Source organism: Brassica napus, chromosome C3 (genome assembly GCF_020379485.1).
Source record: "Brassica napus cultivar Da-Ae chromosome C3, Da-Ae, whole genome shotgun sequence".
NCBI lineage: Eukaryota > Viridiplantae > Streptophyta > Magnoliopsida > Brassicales > Brassicaceae > Brassica > Brassica napus.
This window is the reverse complement of record NC_063446.1, coordinates 50,312,503-50,327,070: the sequence shown is the minus strand read 5'-3', so window position 1 is coordinate 50,327,070 and position 14,568 is coordinate 50,312,503. Positions and strand designations below refer to the sequence as shown.

The following is a 14,568-nucleotide window of genomic DNA, read 5'->3' as shown; positions in this document are numbered from 1 at the left end:
GCAGCTTTCACCATCAGGATTTCCATCTCTTGGTAGTAGTCTTCTACACCTTTTGTTCCCTGAGTAAGTCTCATGAGTTTCTGATGAACCTCCCTACTGTAATGACCAGGAACAAAGCGTTTGTTCATAATAGTCTTGAGTTCAAACTATGAAGACACTTGTGGCTCTCCTGTTCTCCTTCTGGTTGTAACAATTTGATCCCACCAATGTAGAGCATATCTATTGAACTCTGTAACAGCCAGTCTCACTTTCTTAGACTCTGAAAAATTCTGGCAATCAAACACCAGTTCCATATTCTTTTCCAACTCCAGATACGCACCAGGATCGTTTGTACCACTGAAAGATGGTATTCTGAGCTTAAGGTTGCCAAGGATGTCGTCAGCTCTGTCTTGAGCAACTCTGTGTGCCGTGGGCCTAGTTTGAGAAGTTGCCCTTACTGATCTGGCATCATCAGTACTACGGCCAGAAGAGGTATAAAGATCCTCATGTTCTTCCACTGCTGCAGGTCGCTTGCCCTTTCTCTTTTCCCTAGCTGCTTTCCTAACCTGTGAAGAAGTACCCAAAACATTGTCAGTAGCAAAGGAAGCTCTTTCAAATTGAAGTTTCTTATCCATTTTTTTCATCAGTGTAGCCATCATGGCCCCCATCTGAATTTTATCAAACTTAAAAGTGGGTGTTTCCTCTTGTTCATGGCTCCCATCAGACATGGCTTTCTGTTAAGAAACTAAACAAGAAAAATTAGCACATATATGAATAGCCAAAGCCTCACAATCTCTCAAGTGTTTCTCTCTTGTAATTGTTTTTTTCAGTGAGTTTTCTCTGTCAATCCAATAGCTCAGGAACAAACAAAGATGAAACTTCAGAGAACAAACCCAAACCCCAAAACAGAAGAAAGAGATAGACAGATTGCAAAAAATTTGTTTACAAGAGGCATTACCACCAATGCTGGATTTCTCTTCAGCCAAGTTGGATTTCTTTTCAAAAAAAAAAATTTCGTTCTTTTTTTAAATCTGGTTGGCCCTCTTGCAGATACAACATATAGAAATATAAGAGATTTTTGAGAAAATTGCAGAGAATAGATAACAGATTCCCAAAACCAAAGAGAGAAGTTTTAGAATCAAACCCATATCAAGAGCCTTTAGATCTGCTCTGATATCAATGCTTCAGTAAAGAGAGCCTTAATATCCTCACGAGTTTCTCTGCAATGTTTCAAGAACATATGCAATGGTCGAATCTCCCAAGCATGTTCAAATGAGATCTTTTGAGGAAGCCTTCTCACCATTTTCCTAAACCCATCCAGCTACTCTGAACTAATGGGATCCATCAGATGTTTAGGCGGAATTTGTTAGGGAACCTTAGGAACATAGACTCGCACTGGTGGAATCTCAGTAGGTTCGTCGGGAATAGTCACTTCAGAGCTAGTATGGTGCTCTGTTCTCTCTTATGCGCCTAAAGTAGTCTCAGCAAACAGTTGCTCCGGTATTTTTCCCTCAGCTTTCGCACATCTCAGCTCCATTGCATTACAGTGCTTAACCCTAGGATCCATCAGATGTTTAGGCGGAATTTGTTAGGGAACCTTAGGAACATAGACTCGCACTGGTGGAATCTCAGTAGGTTCGTCGGGAATAGTCACTTCAGAGCTAGTATGGTGCTCTGTTATCTCTTATGCGCCTAAAGTAGTCTCAGCAAACAGTTGCTCCTGTTTTTTTCCCTCAGCTTTCGCACATCTCAGCTCCGTTGCATTACAGTGCTTAACCCTAGGATTCATCGCACTCTTGACATTTTCAGCTGTTTGAGCAATCTGAACATCAATCCTCCTTATGTGGTTTCTCACAGTATCATAATTGGTACTCAGCTCGGTGAACATGTTGTCCATACTGGTGTTGATGTCCATGGTAACCTAATTCAATTCTTTGGCCTGAACCTGCTGACCCTGCAACAACTTTTGCATCATCATACCCAGACCTTTCAGCTCATCTGGTTGACCGTTCCCGACATCTGGAACAGCTTGCTGGTTGCTCTGCGGCTCCTGCTGATTCTGATTCTGACCCACGAACCAGTTCTGTTCCTGACTGAAAACGAAAGTTCCCTGAAAGTTCTGCGGGAAGCCTTGCTGGTCGTTTCTTTTCTTTTCAGCCCCGTGAGCAACCTTTTGAGTGTTCTGAATCTGCCCAGTCGTAGCATGCTCCATGTTGAAGATTTGCCCTTGGTTTTTTTTAGTAGCTGATCAACCTTGGCTGTCAGCTAATCTATCTTCTGGGTATCGACACTGTTGAATTTCTTGGAGTGGTCGCTCTCCTGTTCTCATTGGCTAAGCTAGCTGCCATGTTCTCAATCAGCTTAAACGCTCCATCAATGGTCTGAGTCAGGAAGTCTCCATTGCTCGAAGAGTTTAGAGCATTTCGGTATTCCCAGTCTACTCCATCATAGAAAATGCCCAGGATATAATCATCATCAAATCCATAGTGAAGGCATTCTCTGCGGTAGCCATTGAAACGCTCCCATGCGTCGCAAAAAGGCTCATCAATGAGCCGACTGAAAGAGGTGATCTATGGGAACCGAAATTTGCACCGTCGAATTCCGCAATCAGAGGAAATTCAAGAAACCCTAACTTTCCCTGAGGTCCCGGATTTTCTGCGAGAGCCAATGACAAGTGACCAAATAAATGCGGAAAATATGAAAAGATAACAAAACGAATTTATAGAAAAGGTAGATCTTATTTCGAATCCGCGTAAGAGAGTTGCGATCATTACAAGAGATTATAAAAGCTTCGGCCGCAAAAGCTGTCAGCGAATTACCTAGTTTTAGCAACCTATAACCTTAAACCTAGCTGAGTCGCAGCTTGATAACAGAAGATGAAAAATATACGAAAAAGGTTTTGATTGATTTCAGACTGAACCTTATGAAAGGCTGCCTACGTACCCCTTTCGAGGATGAAGCCGAACGTAGTTTGATTGAAAGAGTAGAACAAGAGATCGAACCGCCTTTGCGAGTTCGTCTAGTAATTGAGTGCTACTCATGGAAACAGAACATGTCGAGAATAATGGCTAAAGTTTCTAAGTGCAGAGAGTTCTAAGAGTAAAAAGAATTGTGCCCCTTGCCTCTTCAACCTCAGCGTCCTTATATACTCCTCCTAGAAGCGGTTTGCTCTTTCCATTTTTGCCCTCGGTCGAGTTTATTGCTTCGCGGAAACATTCCGTTTTCCTTCTATCTTCGTGTTTATCTTTGGAAACTTCACAATTATCCTCCGAACTTGACTTTATCTTCTCCTGCAGAATAAAAGATAAACCGTCATAATGATTGGTCTTGATTTCATATAAAATCGTGAGTGGGTTTTAGCCGCGTTCTGGACCCTCTTGGGCCGTTTTCCGACTTAAGCATTTTTACGATTTATCGAAAGAGAGCTTCCGAAACGACGTCGATTCCGAAGAAAGTTCAAATTTCTTGTATAGTGGAGGCAGATCAAGGTGTTTAGTTAACCGTTTCCGTTTTATACGATAAATTCAAATTTCATACGAGATAACGAGTTCTTGCGGTTTTTAAATCGTAAAGTTCCAATGGTGACTGTGATCGAGATGAAACAAGAGCAAGTTCGATCCGATCTCGAAGGAGGGAGCTACGAGGACGGGACAAAGATAGATTAGTTGATCCAACACGCTGAACGGACGAGTTGGACGATAGAGCCTTATAGTTGTTTCGTAGTTTGGGATTCGTTTGTCCAAGGCCTAGAGTAACCTTTCTCGAGGACTTATCGTATGAATCCTTTTCGGAATTGATACGAAACTAAATTTAGGTTTTGCTGCTCTTCTTCTTTTTTTAAAAAAAATATCTCTCTTTTTGAAAGAGGACATTTCCCGAGAAATTTTTGACATTGATTCCGTCGTAACCGATTTTGACCCCAACAGTTAGCCCCCCAGCTTGCTAGAATTTTTGCGATGTTCTTGCGAGCGGTTTGGCAGGTCAGGTAAGTTAGGCGGAATTAATGGTTGGAAGTGGCCTGCTCACTCTACTAAAAGTGCAGTGCGATAAGATTAGGGCTGTACTTTGTGAAGGCCGCCTACGCACCCTTGTCGAAGGGATCAAGCCTTTTCTGGTTCGTCTTGGAGTTAAGATTCTTAAGACCTGTTTTCCAGTGAGACCTTTACGGTCATGTTTATATGTCGTGTAGAGGTTATCAGGAATGTTGCTGCCGATGGCATTTTATATTGGACCTTTGTTGGCCTCGAGACTAGCTTACTTGGCTGTTTTAATGAATTGAGTTTAGCGTTTTAAGAGCATGTTTGTAATCGTATGAATGTAGAGGGAAGTTTATGAGTTTTCATCACATATTCTAACTCTTTGATAGATCACTATATTCGATGTTCGTTTTAGATTAGAATGTTTGAAAATTTTGCTTTTCGGAATTGCATGAACGTTGGAACACAAACGAAGAGACATATTTTGGGATCGTATCTTTCGATATCATGCCTAGATATGTTAGAGACCAGTGTGCTGGGTTTAAGGCAAGACCTAGGGTTACTTCTTGTTTTAGGGTGTGCGATGACTAATTCGGCTTACGTATCCCGTTACAGGTTCAACCTGATTCCATACTGATTTAAAGTCCGCGATAGGTTCTCGGCTTATACGACTTGTATGGTTGGAACCGAGCGTCTCTCCAAGGACAATTTCTAAGTCTCTTGGAAGTGCTGACCAGAATTTCGAATTTCTTTTATAGCATTATTATCCTTGTATCAGATGTCTTAGAGCTATCTCTATGAGATGGCTAAGTTTGTTTAGGACGTTAAGGGTTTGTTGTGATCATCAACGAACATAATGGTAGATATTACCGTTTTTGAGTCTTCGCGAAGAATACGTGTTTGAGAAGATGTTAGTGCGTATGACTGTTTGGTCTTCCAAGAAGGTGTTTTATCGAGGAAGGTCTTTTTATCGAAAAAAACTTATTTTTCAAGCATCTGCGACATCTTGCTATGCTGAAGATTTGTTTTTCTTTTGCATGCCGCGTTTCGTGGTTGAAATATTTGCGGGCTTGAAGATGTTTTGCGGTGTTGCAAGAGTTTAGTCTTAAACCTACCTCGGAGAAACATTTTTGGTTTACCTGCGGATGTTCGCAGCCAAAACTGTTGTTGTTGTTTGGATGCTAATAGTTTGATTTGCGATCGGGGAATTAGGACCGAGGGGTCGCGTAAATTTGTCCATGGGAAGAAGCATTTTCCTTCATAGTGCTTTGTGAAGTGTTGGCCTTCCGAGATCTATTTCGTGCATTTTTGAGGATGTTTCATATAGCTCTAGGAGCTTTGTTACAAATTTTTCCTTACATGCCGCATGTTATGGGTAAAGCGTAGCAGGCTTAAAGTGAATTGTGGAACGTATTGAACTTGGTCGATTGTCGACAAGTTTAGGATTTCCGTTAACCGTTTGGTTGTTAGGACTGATTTTTGTTACGAAGAATTTATCATATGATTTCCGACTATGGGTTATACGATAATTATTCTCTTAATAGATGTTAGGGGATTTTTGTGTAGGCTCTTTGTGAGTACTACGGAACGATGGACAAGCCGGTAAACCGAATGTATTTCAGGATGCTTGTAGGTATTTCGTAAGGATTTGAGAGAATAATGAAGAGAAAGACTTGAAGATACGTTTTATTAGATAGAACAACAAGAACAAACGGGGTTACAAGGTATTGAAGAAGAACCCTAATTATAGCCGTCTAGCTCTAGCCTCTAAGTCTTCGAGAAGTAGATCCCTTGCTTTAGGGTTTTAGTAGCTCTTATATAGTCGTCTAGGAGTCGGTTTCATTAGATTAAACTATTCCATATTCGAAAATACGGAAGGTTTTCCTTGTCGGAAGTTTTCCATTTTTTGGAAGGGAGCTCGGTTCCAGGGACCGAGCTCGGGGTTCCTTCTAGCGGGGACCTGGAGCGTTCCCATATCGGGGACCTGGAGCGTTCCCATATCGGGGACCCGAGGGTCTGGGTCCTGCCTGGTGGCTGGAGGAAATGATACCGGGGTATTTTCCCCAACAGTTTTCCCCTTATTTCTCGATTTCGTCATCGAAGTCGGGGAATAACTTGTGCAGTCAAGTCAACCGGGGTTGCTCATTCTCAGCAGGCTCCCCTTAGGCAGGACCCCGTTCCATTGATCTTGCTATCCTGGGTTCCACTCAAGCCGGAACTCATTCTGAACCCAGGTGAGGATCGATTCCTTCGTGTTCTTCTGGAGATGGTGGGGCCGGAACTCTGATGTTAAGATGCGTACATGCTGGAGAGAGTCGGAGAGATGATACAGGTAATGGGTTCCTCAAGATCTCGTTAGTTTTTTGGGTCCCCAGGACTGAGGGGATAGGTTCCCTTATCGTGCTTCGAGACTCGTTTTCCCGCGCAGTCTCACCTTCTTGACGCGTGTAAGTCAATCTTAGGGTTTTTGATTTTGTTTCCCCATTTTTGCTGCCTGGACTTTTGGGTTTCCTTTTATTTCTCACCAAAATCTCGCGCGATCTCCATTACTCAGGCCTAGGTTTTCATTCTATCAGGTAACACTTTCTTTCTCCCCATCCTTTATTCCGAACCTGTTAGGATGACAAACGGACTAGATCTCGCCCTAGGCTCCTCTTCGATTGGTACTAGGGTTCACTCAAGACGTAGGGTTGGAAACGAGGCCTGCGAGTCCATGGATTCCTCAGAATCTTCTCTGGACCTGACTGCCGAAATAGAGGAACTCAGGAATGCTGCTGTTGGAGAGGCTCCGCCTCCTGCGGGAGGAGACAGACTTTCGCCAGTGGGTCCGTTATCGGTAATAGGAGTAGAGGAGGTCGCAAACAGGAGAAAGAAGTTTCGTCTTCCCGACGACATTACCATTCGGATCCCTGGTCCTTTTGATAGGGTTTGGGATTTTGACCTGGGTGAGATCCCTGTATACGAAGGTTTCTTCGAATCGGGTTTCAGAGACCAGATTCCTTCTTTTGTGGCTGAGATTTCGAAGGCAGTGAAGATCTCCCCTGGATAGCTGAATCCTCCCTCCTGGAGGATCTTGATAGCTATGCGGAATCTCGGTGATCTTGAGGGTTTTACCGTTGGAGTCGCTGAGGTTCTATATTGTTATTCTATCTCTCCTTTGAACGGTGGGGAGTTTAGGTATCATTTGCATCCTCGTGGAAAAGCGTTTCCTGTGCGGGAGCTTTCGAAGGCTGAGAGAAAACGTTGCCCCGTCTTCGAGGGGTGTTGGACTTCGAAGTTTGCTTTTATACCTTTTCATGGATTCTCTCCCACTTGGTGTGCAGCTGGTGGGTCATAGAAATTGCCACGACTCCCTTTGACTGCCTGATGCTGATGAATTTTGTTTTCTTACGCAGACATATCTCGCTCGGATTATTCTTCAGGAAGGGATACGATCGAGCAGCTGTTGGAGCTTCCCCTCGAACGCCGTGAAGTCTCTTTCCTTGTAAGCGACGAAGCGCTAGATCGGTGTAGCATCAGAGGTAAGTTTTCTATCTTAGTTCCTCCTGTTTTCAGTCTACGAATTTAATCTACGAATTTAAACCAGGTTGGTTCTGTCTTTCAGGCGTGATGTTGGGTTCTAAAGGTGATTAGGCCTTGGCGGAATATAAGAAAGCTCTTGAGGCAATGTCTGCAAGGAAGGCTACAGTCAAGTGGACTGCTCCTGTTGAAGATGAAGAGGTCCAGTTTGTTGGTAGTAGCAGGCGTCAGGTGACTGCTTCTGTAGCTCCTTCATCGTCCAAGAAAAAGTCCAAGGCTTCCAGCTTTGTTCCTAAAACTCCTTCTCCTGCTCCTTTTGACTGTTCCGCAGTATTGTCTAATTTGAATGCGAAGGCGTTTCCTTTGGTTCCTGCTCGTCTGTCATTGGATGGGGACTCCTTTGCGGCCATCCGCTCTCTTCAGGGTGACCTACTCCAGGTAGCATGTCATGTTCTTTGTCTTGCTTTCACAACGTCTCTCTTTATAGGTTGGATTATGTTGATGCATGCGGCGTATCAACTATTCCATTTTGGGGAGAGGATGGAAGATAAGACTACTGCCAAGGCCGAGGTTGATGCATTGACCGCTCAGCTGCGTGAGGGGAAAGATGCTGTCTTGGCCAAAGAGAAGAAAATTAAGGCCTTAAATCTCAAAGAACAGAATCAGGAAGAGGCAATGGAGCGTGTGGCAACGGAGAACGCTTCTCTGCAGAAGCAGTTGGAGGGAAAGGAGGAGGACATATGCGAATTGAAATACGCCGCAGAGGTCTTCGATGCTGAGAAGGCAATGGCCGTAAATGGTGCCAAGGTTGTAGCCCGCTGGGAGCTGATGCGAGAATGGCTTCACCATCAGACTGACAGCTGGGAGCCTGCATCAGCCCTGGAGCAATACAAGACCGTGAAGACTACTGAGGCTGCGCTTCTTGGTCTCCCTGCTCCTTGCTTTGATGATGAGCCGCAGTTTCCTGAGAGGGATGGTGCGCCGGAGCCTGCTGACGATCCTCCTACCAACTGACCTTCTTGTTCCAGAACTCTTACCCCTGTGAAGGGGTTTCTTTCATTTTGTAGTTTCCCTTGATAAGGGTTGAAAATTTTGAACAAGGCCTTTGTGCCTCTTTTGTTTTATTGAACTGAACCATGGCCATGTTGTGGCTTTATGCTATTCAGATTTGCATCTTTTGATTGCTTGCTTGTCCTTCGTCTTCGGGATCTTTAGCTTTGTAGATCATACTCAGGTTGCTTCTGTGATTTTCAACAATCTTTCGAAAGTTTGCATGTTGTTGAGTGACCCTGGGGTCTTGAAGATTGACTCATGAGTCAGGATTGGAAAGCTGGTGAATACTGCTCAAGTGAGCTAAGCGTTGATTGCTTGAGGGTCTCTTACAGGACCTGGGCCGCATGGGCTCTAGATGTTATGATCGTCGGAGGACCCATGGATCCTGGGTGCTAAGGTTCCTTGGAACCTCTAGGCCCTGGAATGATTAGGTGACTCTGTGGATCTCGCATAACTGGATCTCCTCTGGGACCCTAGAGTCACTTGGAGAGTTTTGATAAGCTTAGGACGCGGAGGTCGTTTTTAGGAACCGAAGGGTTCTTGGACCTGAGGCCTGTCTGAGCCCGGAATTCTTTCTCAGAACCCGGAATTAAGGTTTTAAAGGGACCGCCTTCTGCCATCCCAAGTGAGGCCAATCTCGGTACCTGTTGGGGTATCGCATTCTACCGCTCGGAAGCTGGTCACTATCGAGTTCCCGTGCTGCATGCTGCTTTCTGGAGAAAGCCACTATCAGGCTTAGAGGGTGCTGGTGTGGGTGAAAACCCAAGTGCCAGGCGTTGCTGCTTTCCACGTCTGGAGAAGCAGGATATTATAAGGTGCTCCCGGACTTTTGCACTTGCTCAAGGGCAATTATACCTCGTGTCCCCTGTATTATTTTAGCACGTAGCGTTTTAATACAGGTACTTTCACATTTTTGGTATTTTTGTTTGGGACCCCGATATGCCTGAGGCTATACAGGGGTTTTAGGTAGTATTGACGGCATACTCGGGCTTGCGCAGACCCATTCCTACCTTATGTCTCATACCCGTTTTGTTTTTACGTGGTCGTACCACTTGTCATTAAGGGTTGGCCAGGATCAAAGGTCTCTTGGACCTGATCCATCTCGTTTGCCCCTTTAAGTATTATGGCGTTCCTACTACTCTTTTATAGTTGGAACTATTTTATTATATAAGCTTTGTCAGGAGACGTTTCAGCGTACATAGGAGTAGGAAAACATAATGCTTAAATAATAGATAAAATAATTAATAGAAATCATGGTCCGGAGACCGTACAAGTTATCGGCTTGCGAGGCACCCCGGTGGTTAGGCCATGTTTTACATCTTGTTGCTAGGTGATCTGCAGCGTTTGACTTGCTTTTGGGACGAGCGTCCTTGCTAGAGGGTTCCTCCTTCTTCTGCAGGGTTCTGCCTCTTTCTTGCGTCTAGGAACCGCGGTCGAGCCTCGTTTCATGCCCCGGCCCTTAGTGTTCGGGGACCACTGTCTCCTGTTGATGAAGGTTTTCAGCACTTCCATGAAACGTGTAGTCACATTCATCCACTGGAGCGACCAGGTTCGGAGGTCTCCTGCCTGGCTAAGTGTCTCGATCCTGTGTCTGCGACGCGCCCTTTGCTCCAGATCCGCCCGATGTACCCTCTGAGGAGGTCTCCTTGGAGTACTCGTGCCCCACTTGTTTATCCGCGAGACCACTGGCTGATATCTGATAAAGTTCTCGGTGATTTTGTTTATGTGAGGCGGGGGACGAAGGTCCTGCGAGGACCAGGTCTTGCGAGCAGATGTAACTTTGAAGGGCTTCGGAGGAGACCATGTGGAGCGGTCGACATAGGTACTCTGGGGATCCCTTGGGTTCTTGGAATGATTCAGGGTCCGCCTTCTCCGGAACGACAACCAATTACCTGTATCATTGACCTCTGATCCCTGGGTTTGCGGGGTCCGAGGTCTTCTCTATAATTGCTATAAGACCTTGGTCTTCCCCTTCAGGGTGGTCTGGTAGCAGGATCGAGAATTCTCCTGGTCTCCCCTAATTATTCTGATGCCCCAGGGTGTAGGGAACTTCACCATCTCATGAAGGGTTGAAGGGACTGCTCCCATGTCATGAATCCAGGGTCGTCCCAAGATCATGTTATATGCCGATTGGCAATCTACGACCAGGAATTTGGTAGACATGTTGACCCCTTCAACGTATACTGGGAGGATAACCTCTCCGGCGGTTTGCTTCACCTCGCCGCTGAACCCGATGAGTGGGGTTACCTTACGCGTCAGGGTGCTCTCCTCCAGCCCTAGATCTTGGTACGCCGTCTGGAAGATGATTTTACTGGAGCTGCCATTGTCTACTAGTATTCTTTTCACCAAGCAGTTTGCTACGGTGAGAGAGATAACTAGAGCATCATGGTGGGGAGCCAGGATCTTCTCTTGCTCCTTAGCTGTGAAGCTTATCTCGTCGGTGCCTAGAAGTAGGCGCTTCAGTTGGGTCGTTCCCAAACCATGCTTAGCGTTACGGGTGCTTTTCTTTGCGGCTGTGTTGCTTACTCCGCTTACTTCTGAGCCTCCGGATATGACATGGATCACCTGATCTTGGCGAGGTAGTGAGGCTGGTGCAGCTACTTTGGATTTCCCTGCTGTCTCTTTGCTGAGGTGGGCCTTGGCTTTCTCTAAGAGGAATTCTCGGAGATGCCCCTTTTAGAGTAGTTCGTTGACCTCGATCCTTAGGGCGATGAAGTCTTCGGTTTTGTGGCCATGATCGCGATGGAAGTCGCACTAAAGTCCCGGGTTCCGGAATGAGTCGTGTGCTTTCATCTTCGGAGGCCACTTAACCTGTTGGCCCATCTGTCTCAGTGCGTTGACTAGCTCTGGTGTTGATATTGAGAGATGGGAGATTTCGGGCCAGGTAGATACCGACATCCCTTCTTCCTTCTCTTGCGGCCGGTACTGGAACCTGCCCCTGTCTCTACTACCAGAGTCCTTGGATCTCCTTTGGGAGGATCTTTCATCTCGGTCTCCTCGATCTGATCGGGCTGACCTTTGGTCCTGCTTTGGCTGAGCCTTGGCGCGGCTAGCAACATCTTCCTCCCACTTCACCTGCGCCCAGGCTCGGGACAACACATCTTCCATGGTCTTGCAAGGATACATGGTCAGCTCTTTGTATAGCCCCCAATCTGGAAGTAGGCATCTCTTGAAGGCAGAGATAGCAGTAGGGATGCTGCATTCGGGGACCGCCACTTTCTCCTGGTTGAAGCGGGCTATGTAGTCTCGCAGGGGTTCCACTCGATGCTGGAGGATCTCGTAGAGACCATCTGAAGTCTTCTCCAGGCTCCTACTGCTTGTGAATTGCTCCCCGAATTTATCGCACAGGACTGCGAAGGAAAATATGGAGCTGGTTGGGAGATTGATGTACCATTGCAAGGCAGGTCCGATCAGAGTGGAACCGAACCCTTTGCACATCGTGGCTTCGCGGGACTCCTTAGGGAGTGCAACCGCCAACATCCTTTGCTTGTACTGCGCGATGTGATCGTCGGGGTCGCCAGTACCGTCATACATCTTGATGCTGGGGAAGGAGAACTTTCTAGGCATCTCAACCGAGGCAATCTCTTCCGCAAAAGGGGTATCCGCGTAGGAATCAGGGTTGCTCCTTTGGATTGCGGGAGCTACTCCTGGTAGGCGTTCTACCATGGATTGCATGGCATCGAATCTCCTAGAGAACATCTGCTCTAGGTAGGCGGTTTTGGAGGATTCAATTGCTGCTTTCTCGGGTTCTTCCTTCCCGTGTTGCCCCAACTACCCCAGATGTAGGAGGTTCGTCGGTGGTACCTTCTCCGGTGCTGGGCGTGTTCAGATTTCCCATAGGTCGAACCCAGGTGTTGAAGCGACGCTTCTTGTTACCTGCAACGTTGAGGGTTTGATTTTGGTCCCGAAGGGTAGTGTTCTTTGACTATAGCTGGCTGAGCTTCTCGGCGCTTAGCTCCAACTGTTTGTAGTGTTCGTCAAGTTTTTCCTTCAGGCTCTGGACTTCTGAAGAGAGGTTGGAATTTTCTCCGGTAGTTCCTTGAGTTCGGTGTATGTCGGTGATTTGGCCTTGCAGGCTGTCTATTTGCTTTTGAAGCTCAGCTGTTGTTTGAGAAGCTTCAAGTGATTCGCCGTCGTGCTCACCCACCGTCATCGTCACGTAGTTAGATTACTCCCCTCCTTCTAGCGCCAAACTGTTAGGGGATTTTTGTGTAGGCTCTTTGTGAGTACTACGGAAGGATGGACAAGCCGGTAACCGAATGTATTTGAGGATGCTTGTAGGTATTTCGTAAGGATTTGAGAGAATAATGAAGAGAAAGACTTAAAGAGACGTTTTATTAGATAGATCAGCAAGAACAAACGGGGTTACAAGGTATTGAAGAAGAACCCTAATTCTAGCCGTCTAGATCTAGCCTCTAAGTCTTGGAGAAGTCGATCCCTTGATTTAAGATTTTAGTAGCTCATATATAGTCGTTTAGGAGTCGGTTTCATTAGGTTAAACTCTTCCATATTCGAAAATATGGAAGGTTTTCCTTGTCGGAAGTTTTCCATTTTTTGGAAGGGAGCTCAGTTCCAGGGACCGAGCTCGGGGTTCCTTCTAGTGGGGACCTGGAGCGTTCCCTTATCGGGTACCCGAGGGTCTGGGTCCTGCCTGGAGGCTGGAGGAAATGATACTGGGGTATTTTTCCCCAACAATAGCCACATGACTTTTTTAGACAAATCGCAGATTGTCGTTTAGCCGTTAAGTGATGGAGCGATGGTTTCTCAAATACTTTAGCTTGGCTTGAAGGATGTGTTCACTCAGATAGCCAAGGACGTTGTAGGTCAAGGATTAGACCATGGTACTTTCGTGTTAACATTAAGGTCATGTTAGTTTATAATTTTCCTTAAAGGGGATGCTGAATTCTGATTCAGACTTTTACTGGAAGGCTTAATTGACCGAGTGCCAAAGAGCACTTGTCGAGATTGATAGGCCAAGTTTCTCGGGGTTATCCGTGTTAAGATGGCGGATAGTCATAGAAAACGATTCTCCGCCTTAGGTTTCAGTTATACGATGAATGTTTTGTATAGTGTTACCTATAGTCTTATGAAAATTGATTCGTTTTTGTGTGAGGAAGACGAAGCCTAAGAGGTTTGATACATAACCAGTGCGGAGTCATTTGTGGGATGATTGCCTGCTCGGATGTGACCGAGGGGAACGAAAGGCAGAAGCCAGCAAGCCACAAGGCTAAAAATGAGATTAATTAGATCATAATGCGAAGAGATAAAGTTTAGATTGATCATCCAAAGTCAGATCTTACAGCTTTGTATTTGTTATATGAAAAATAATTCTTCGTAAAACCTGTTATGTTTACTTGTGAAAGTTTCTTCATATGACTTGATCTGATTGTATGAAGTATTTTTCGCGTAAGTAATGGGCGACCAGTTTTACGAAGGTTGTAAATCGGTGATATGTATATACATGTCAAAGTAGCGTTGTTTCTGCGGGTTTTACGAGAAACATTTTTGTTTTGTTTTCGATCTTTGGTGAAAGTTGCTTGGAGTTACTCATGGAGTGTTACCGAATTTTATTTCGCTACGATCTAGTCGCAGAACGTTTTTCATAGGCTTTTGAGAGGATTATCATGACATATTTGTTTCTGGAACGAATTGGTCAACCAGCGGTAGTAGATCTAGCCAACAATCGGGAAGAAAATGTTCCCTTTGTTGTGCTATCTGCTACTTTTATTCTGATTTTTCTTTGTCGCAAATATTTTTGATGCTTTTCCGTGACTCACTTGGTTCAACGGAAACTGAATAAAATGGTTTGATGCGTGAAGAATTCTCGTATAATTTTTTATTTTTATATGAAACTGGCTTTATAAAGCAGGAAAGGGCTTCAAGACTTTGGCTAATCGTCGAGTTTCAGTTTGATATTGGTACATGTTTTCTATAGGCATGATTGCGACAAGAAATTCTGTATAGCATTTGAGATTATGGTCATGATCGTCTGGATATGTTGCTAGCATTTAGACGAATTTTAGATTGTCGTTTGCCTTTT

General features: G+C 45.2%; 1 protein-coding gene and 1 non-coding gene across 2 annotated transcripts; one reads left to right on the top strand and one right to left on the bottom strand.

The window, feature by feature from the left end:
- The first annotated feature begins 2,457 nt into the window (after positions 1 to 2,457).
- On the top strand, positions 2,458 to 2,559 carry LOC125584829. Its single transcript, XR_007321736.1, has one exon. It is a non-coding gene; the product is annotated as a small nucleolar RNA R71 (small nucleolar RNA).
- A 7,295-nt stretch (positions 2,560 to 9,854) lies between these two features.
- LOC106454030 lies at positions 9,855 to 12,194 on the bottom strand. Its single transcript, XM_013896213.2, has 3 exons — positions 11,340 to 12,194; positions 10,488 to 11,201; positions 9,855 to 10,274 (listed from the first exon to the last, which is right to left on the bottom strand). Exons 1-3 carry the CDS (start codon positions 12,192 to 12,194, stop codon positions 9,855 to 9,857), a joined length of 1,989 nt encoding a protein of 662 aa, XP_013751667.2.
- Between the last annotated feature and the right edge of the window lie 2,374 nt (positions 12,195 to 14,568).

Bases quoted from the DNA above. Each gene is read 5' to 3' on its own strand.
- LOC106454030 (XM_013896213.2), bottom strand. From the start codon at position 12,194: ATGGTAGAACGCCTACCAGGAGTAGCTCCCGCAATCCAAAGGAGCAAC. The intron at 11,202-11,339 runs GTTAAGTGGCCT...CTACTCTAAAAG, and splicing joins TGAGACAGATGGGCCAACAG to GGGCATCTCCGAGAATTCCT. The intron at 10,275-10,487 runs GTCTTATAGCAA...TGGTCCTCGCAG, and splicing joins CCCTGAAGGGGAAGACCAAG to GACCTTCGTCCCCCGCCTCA.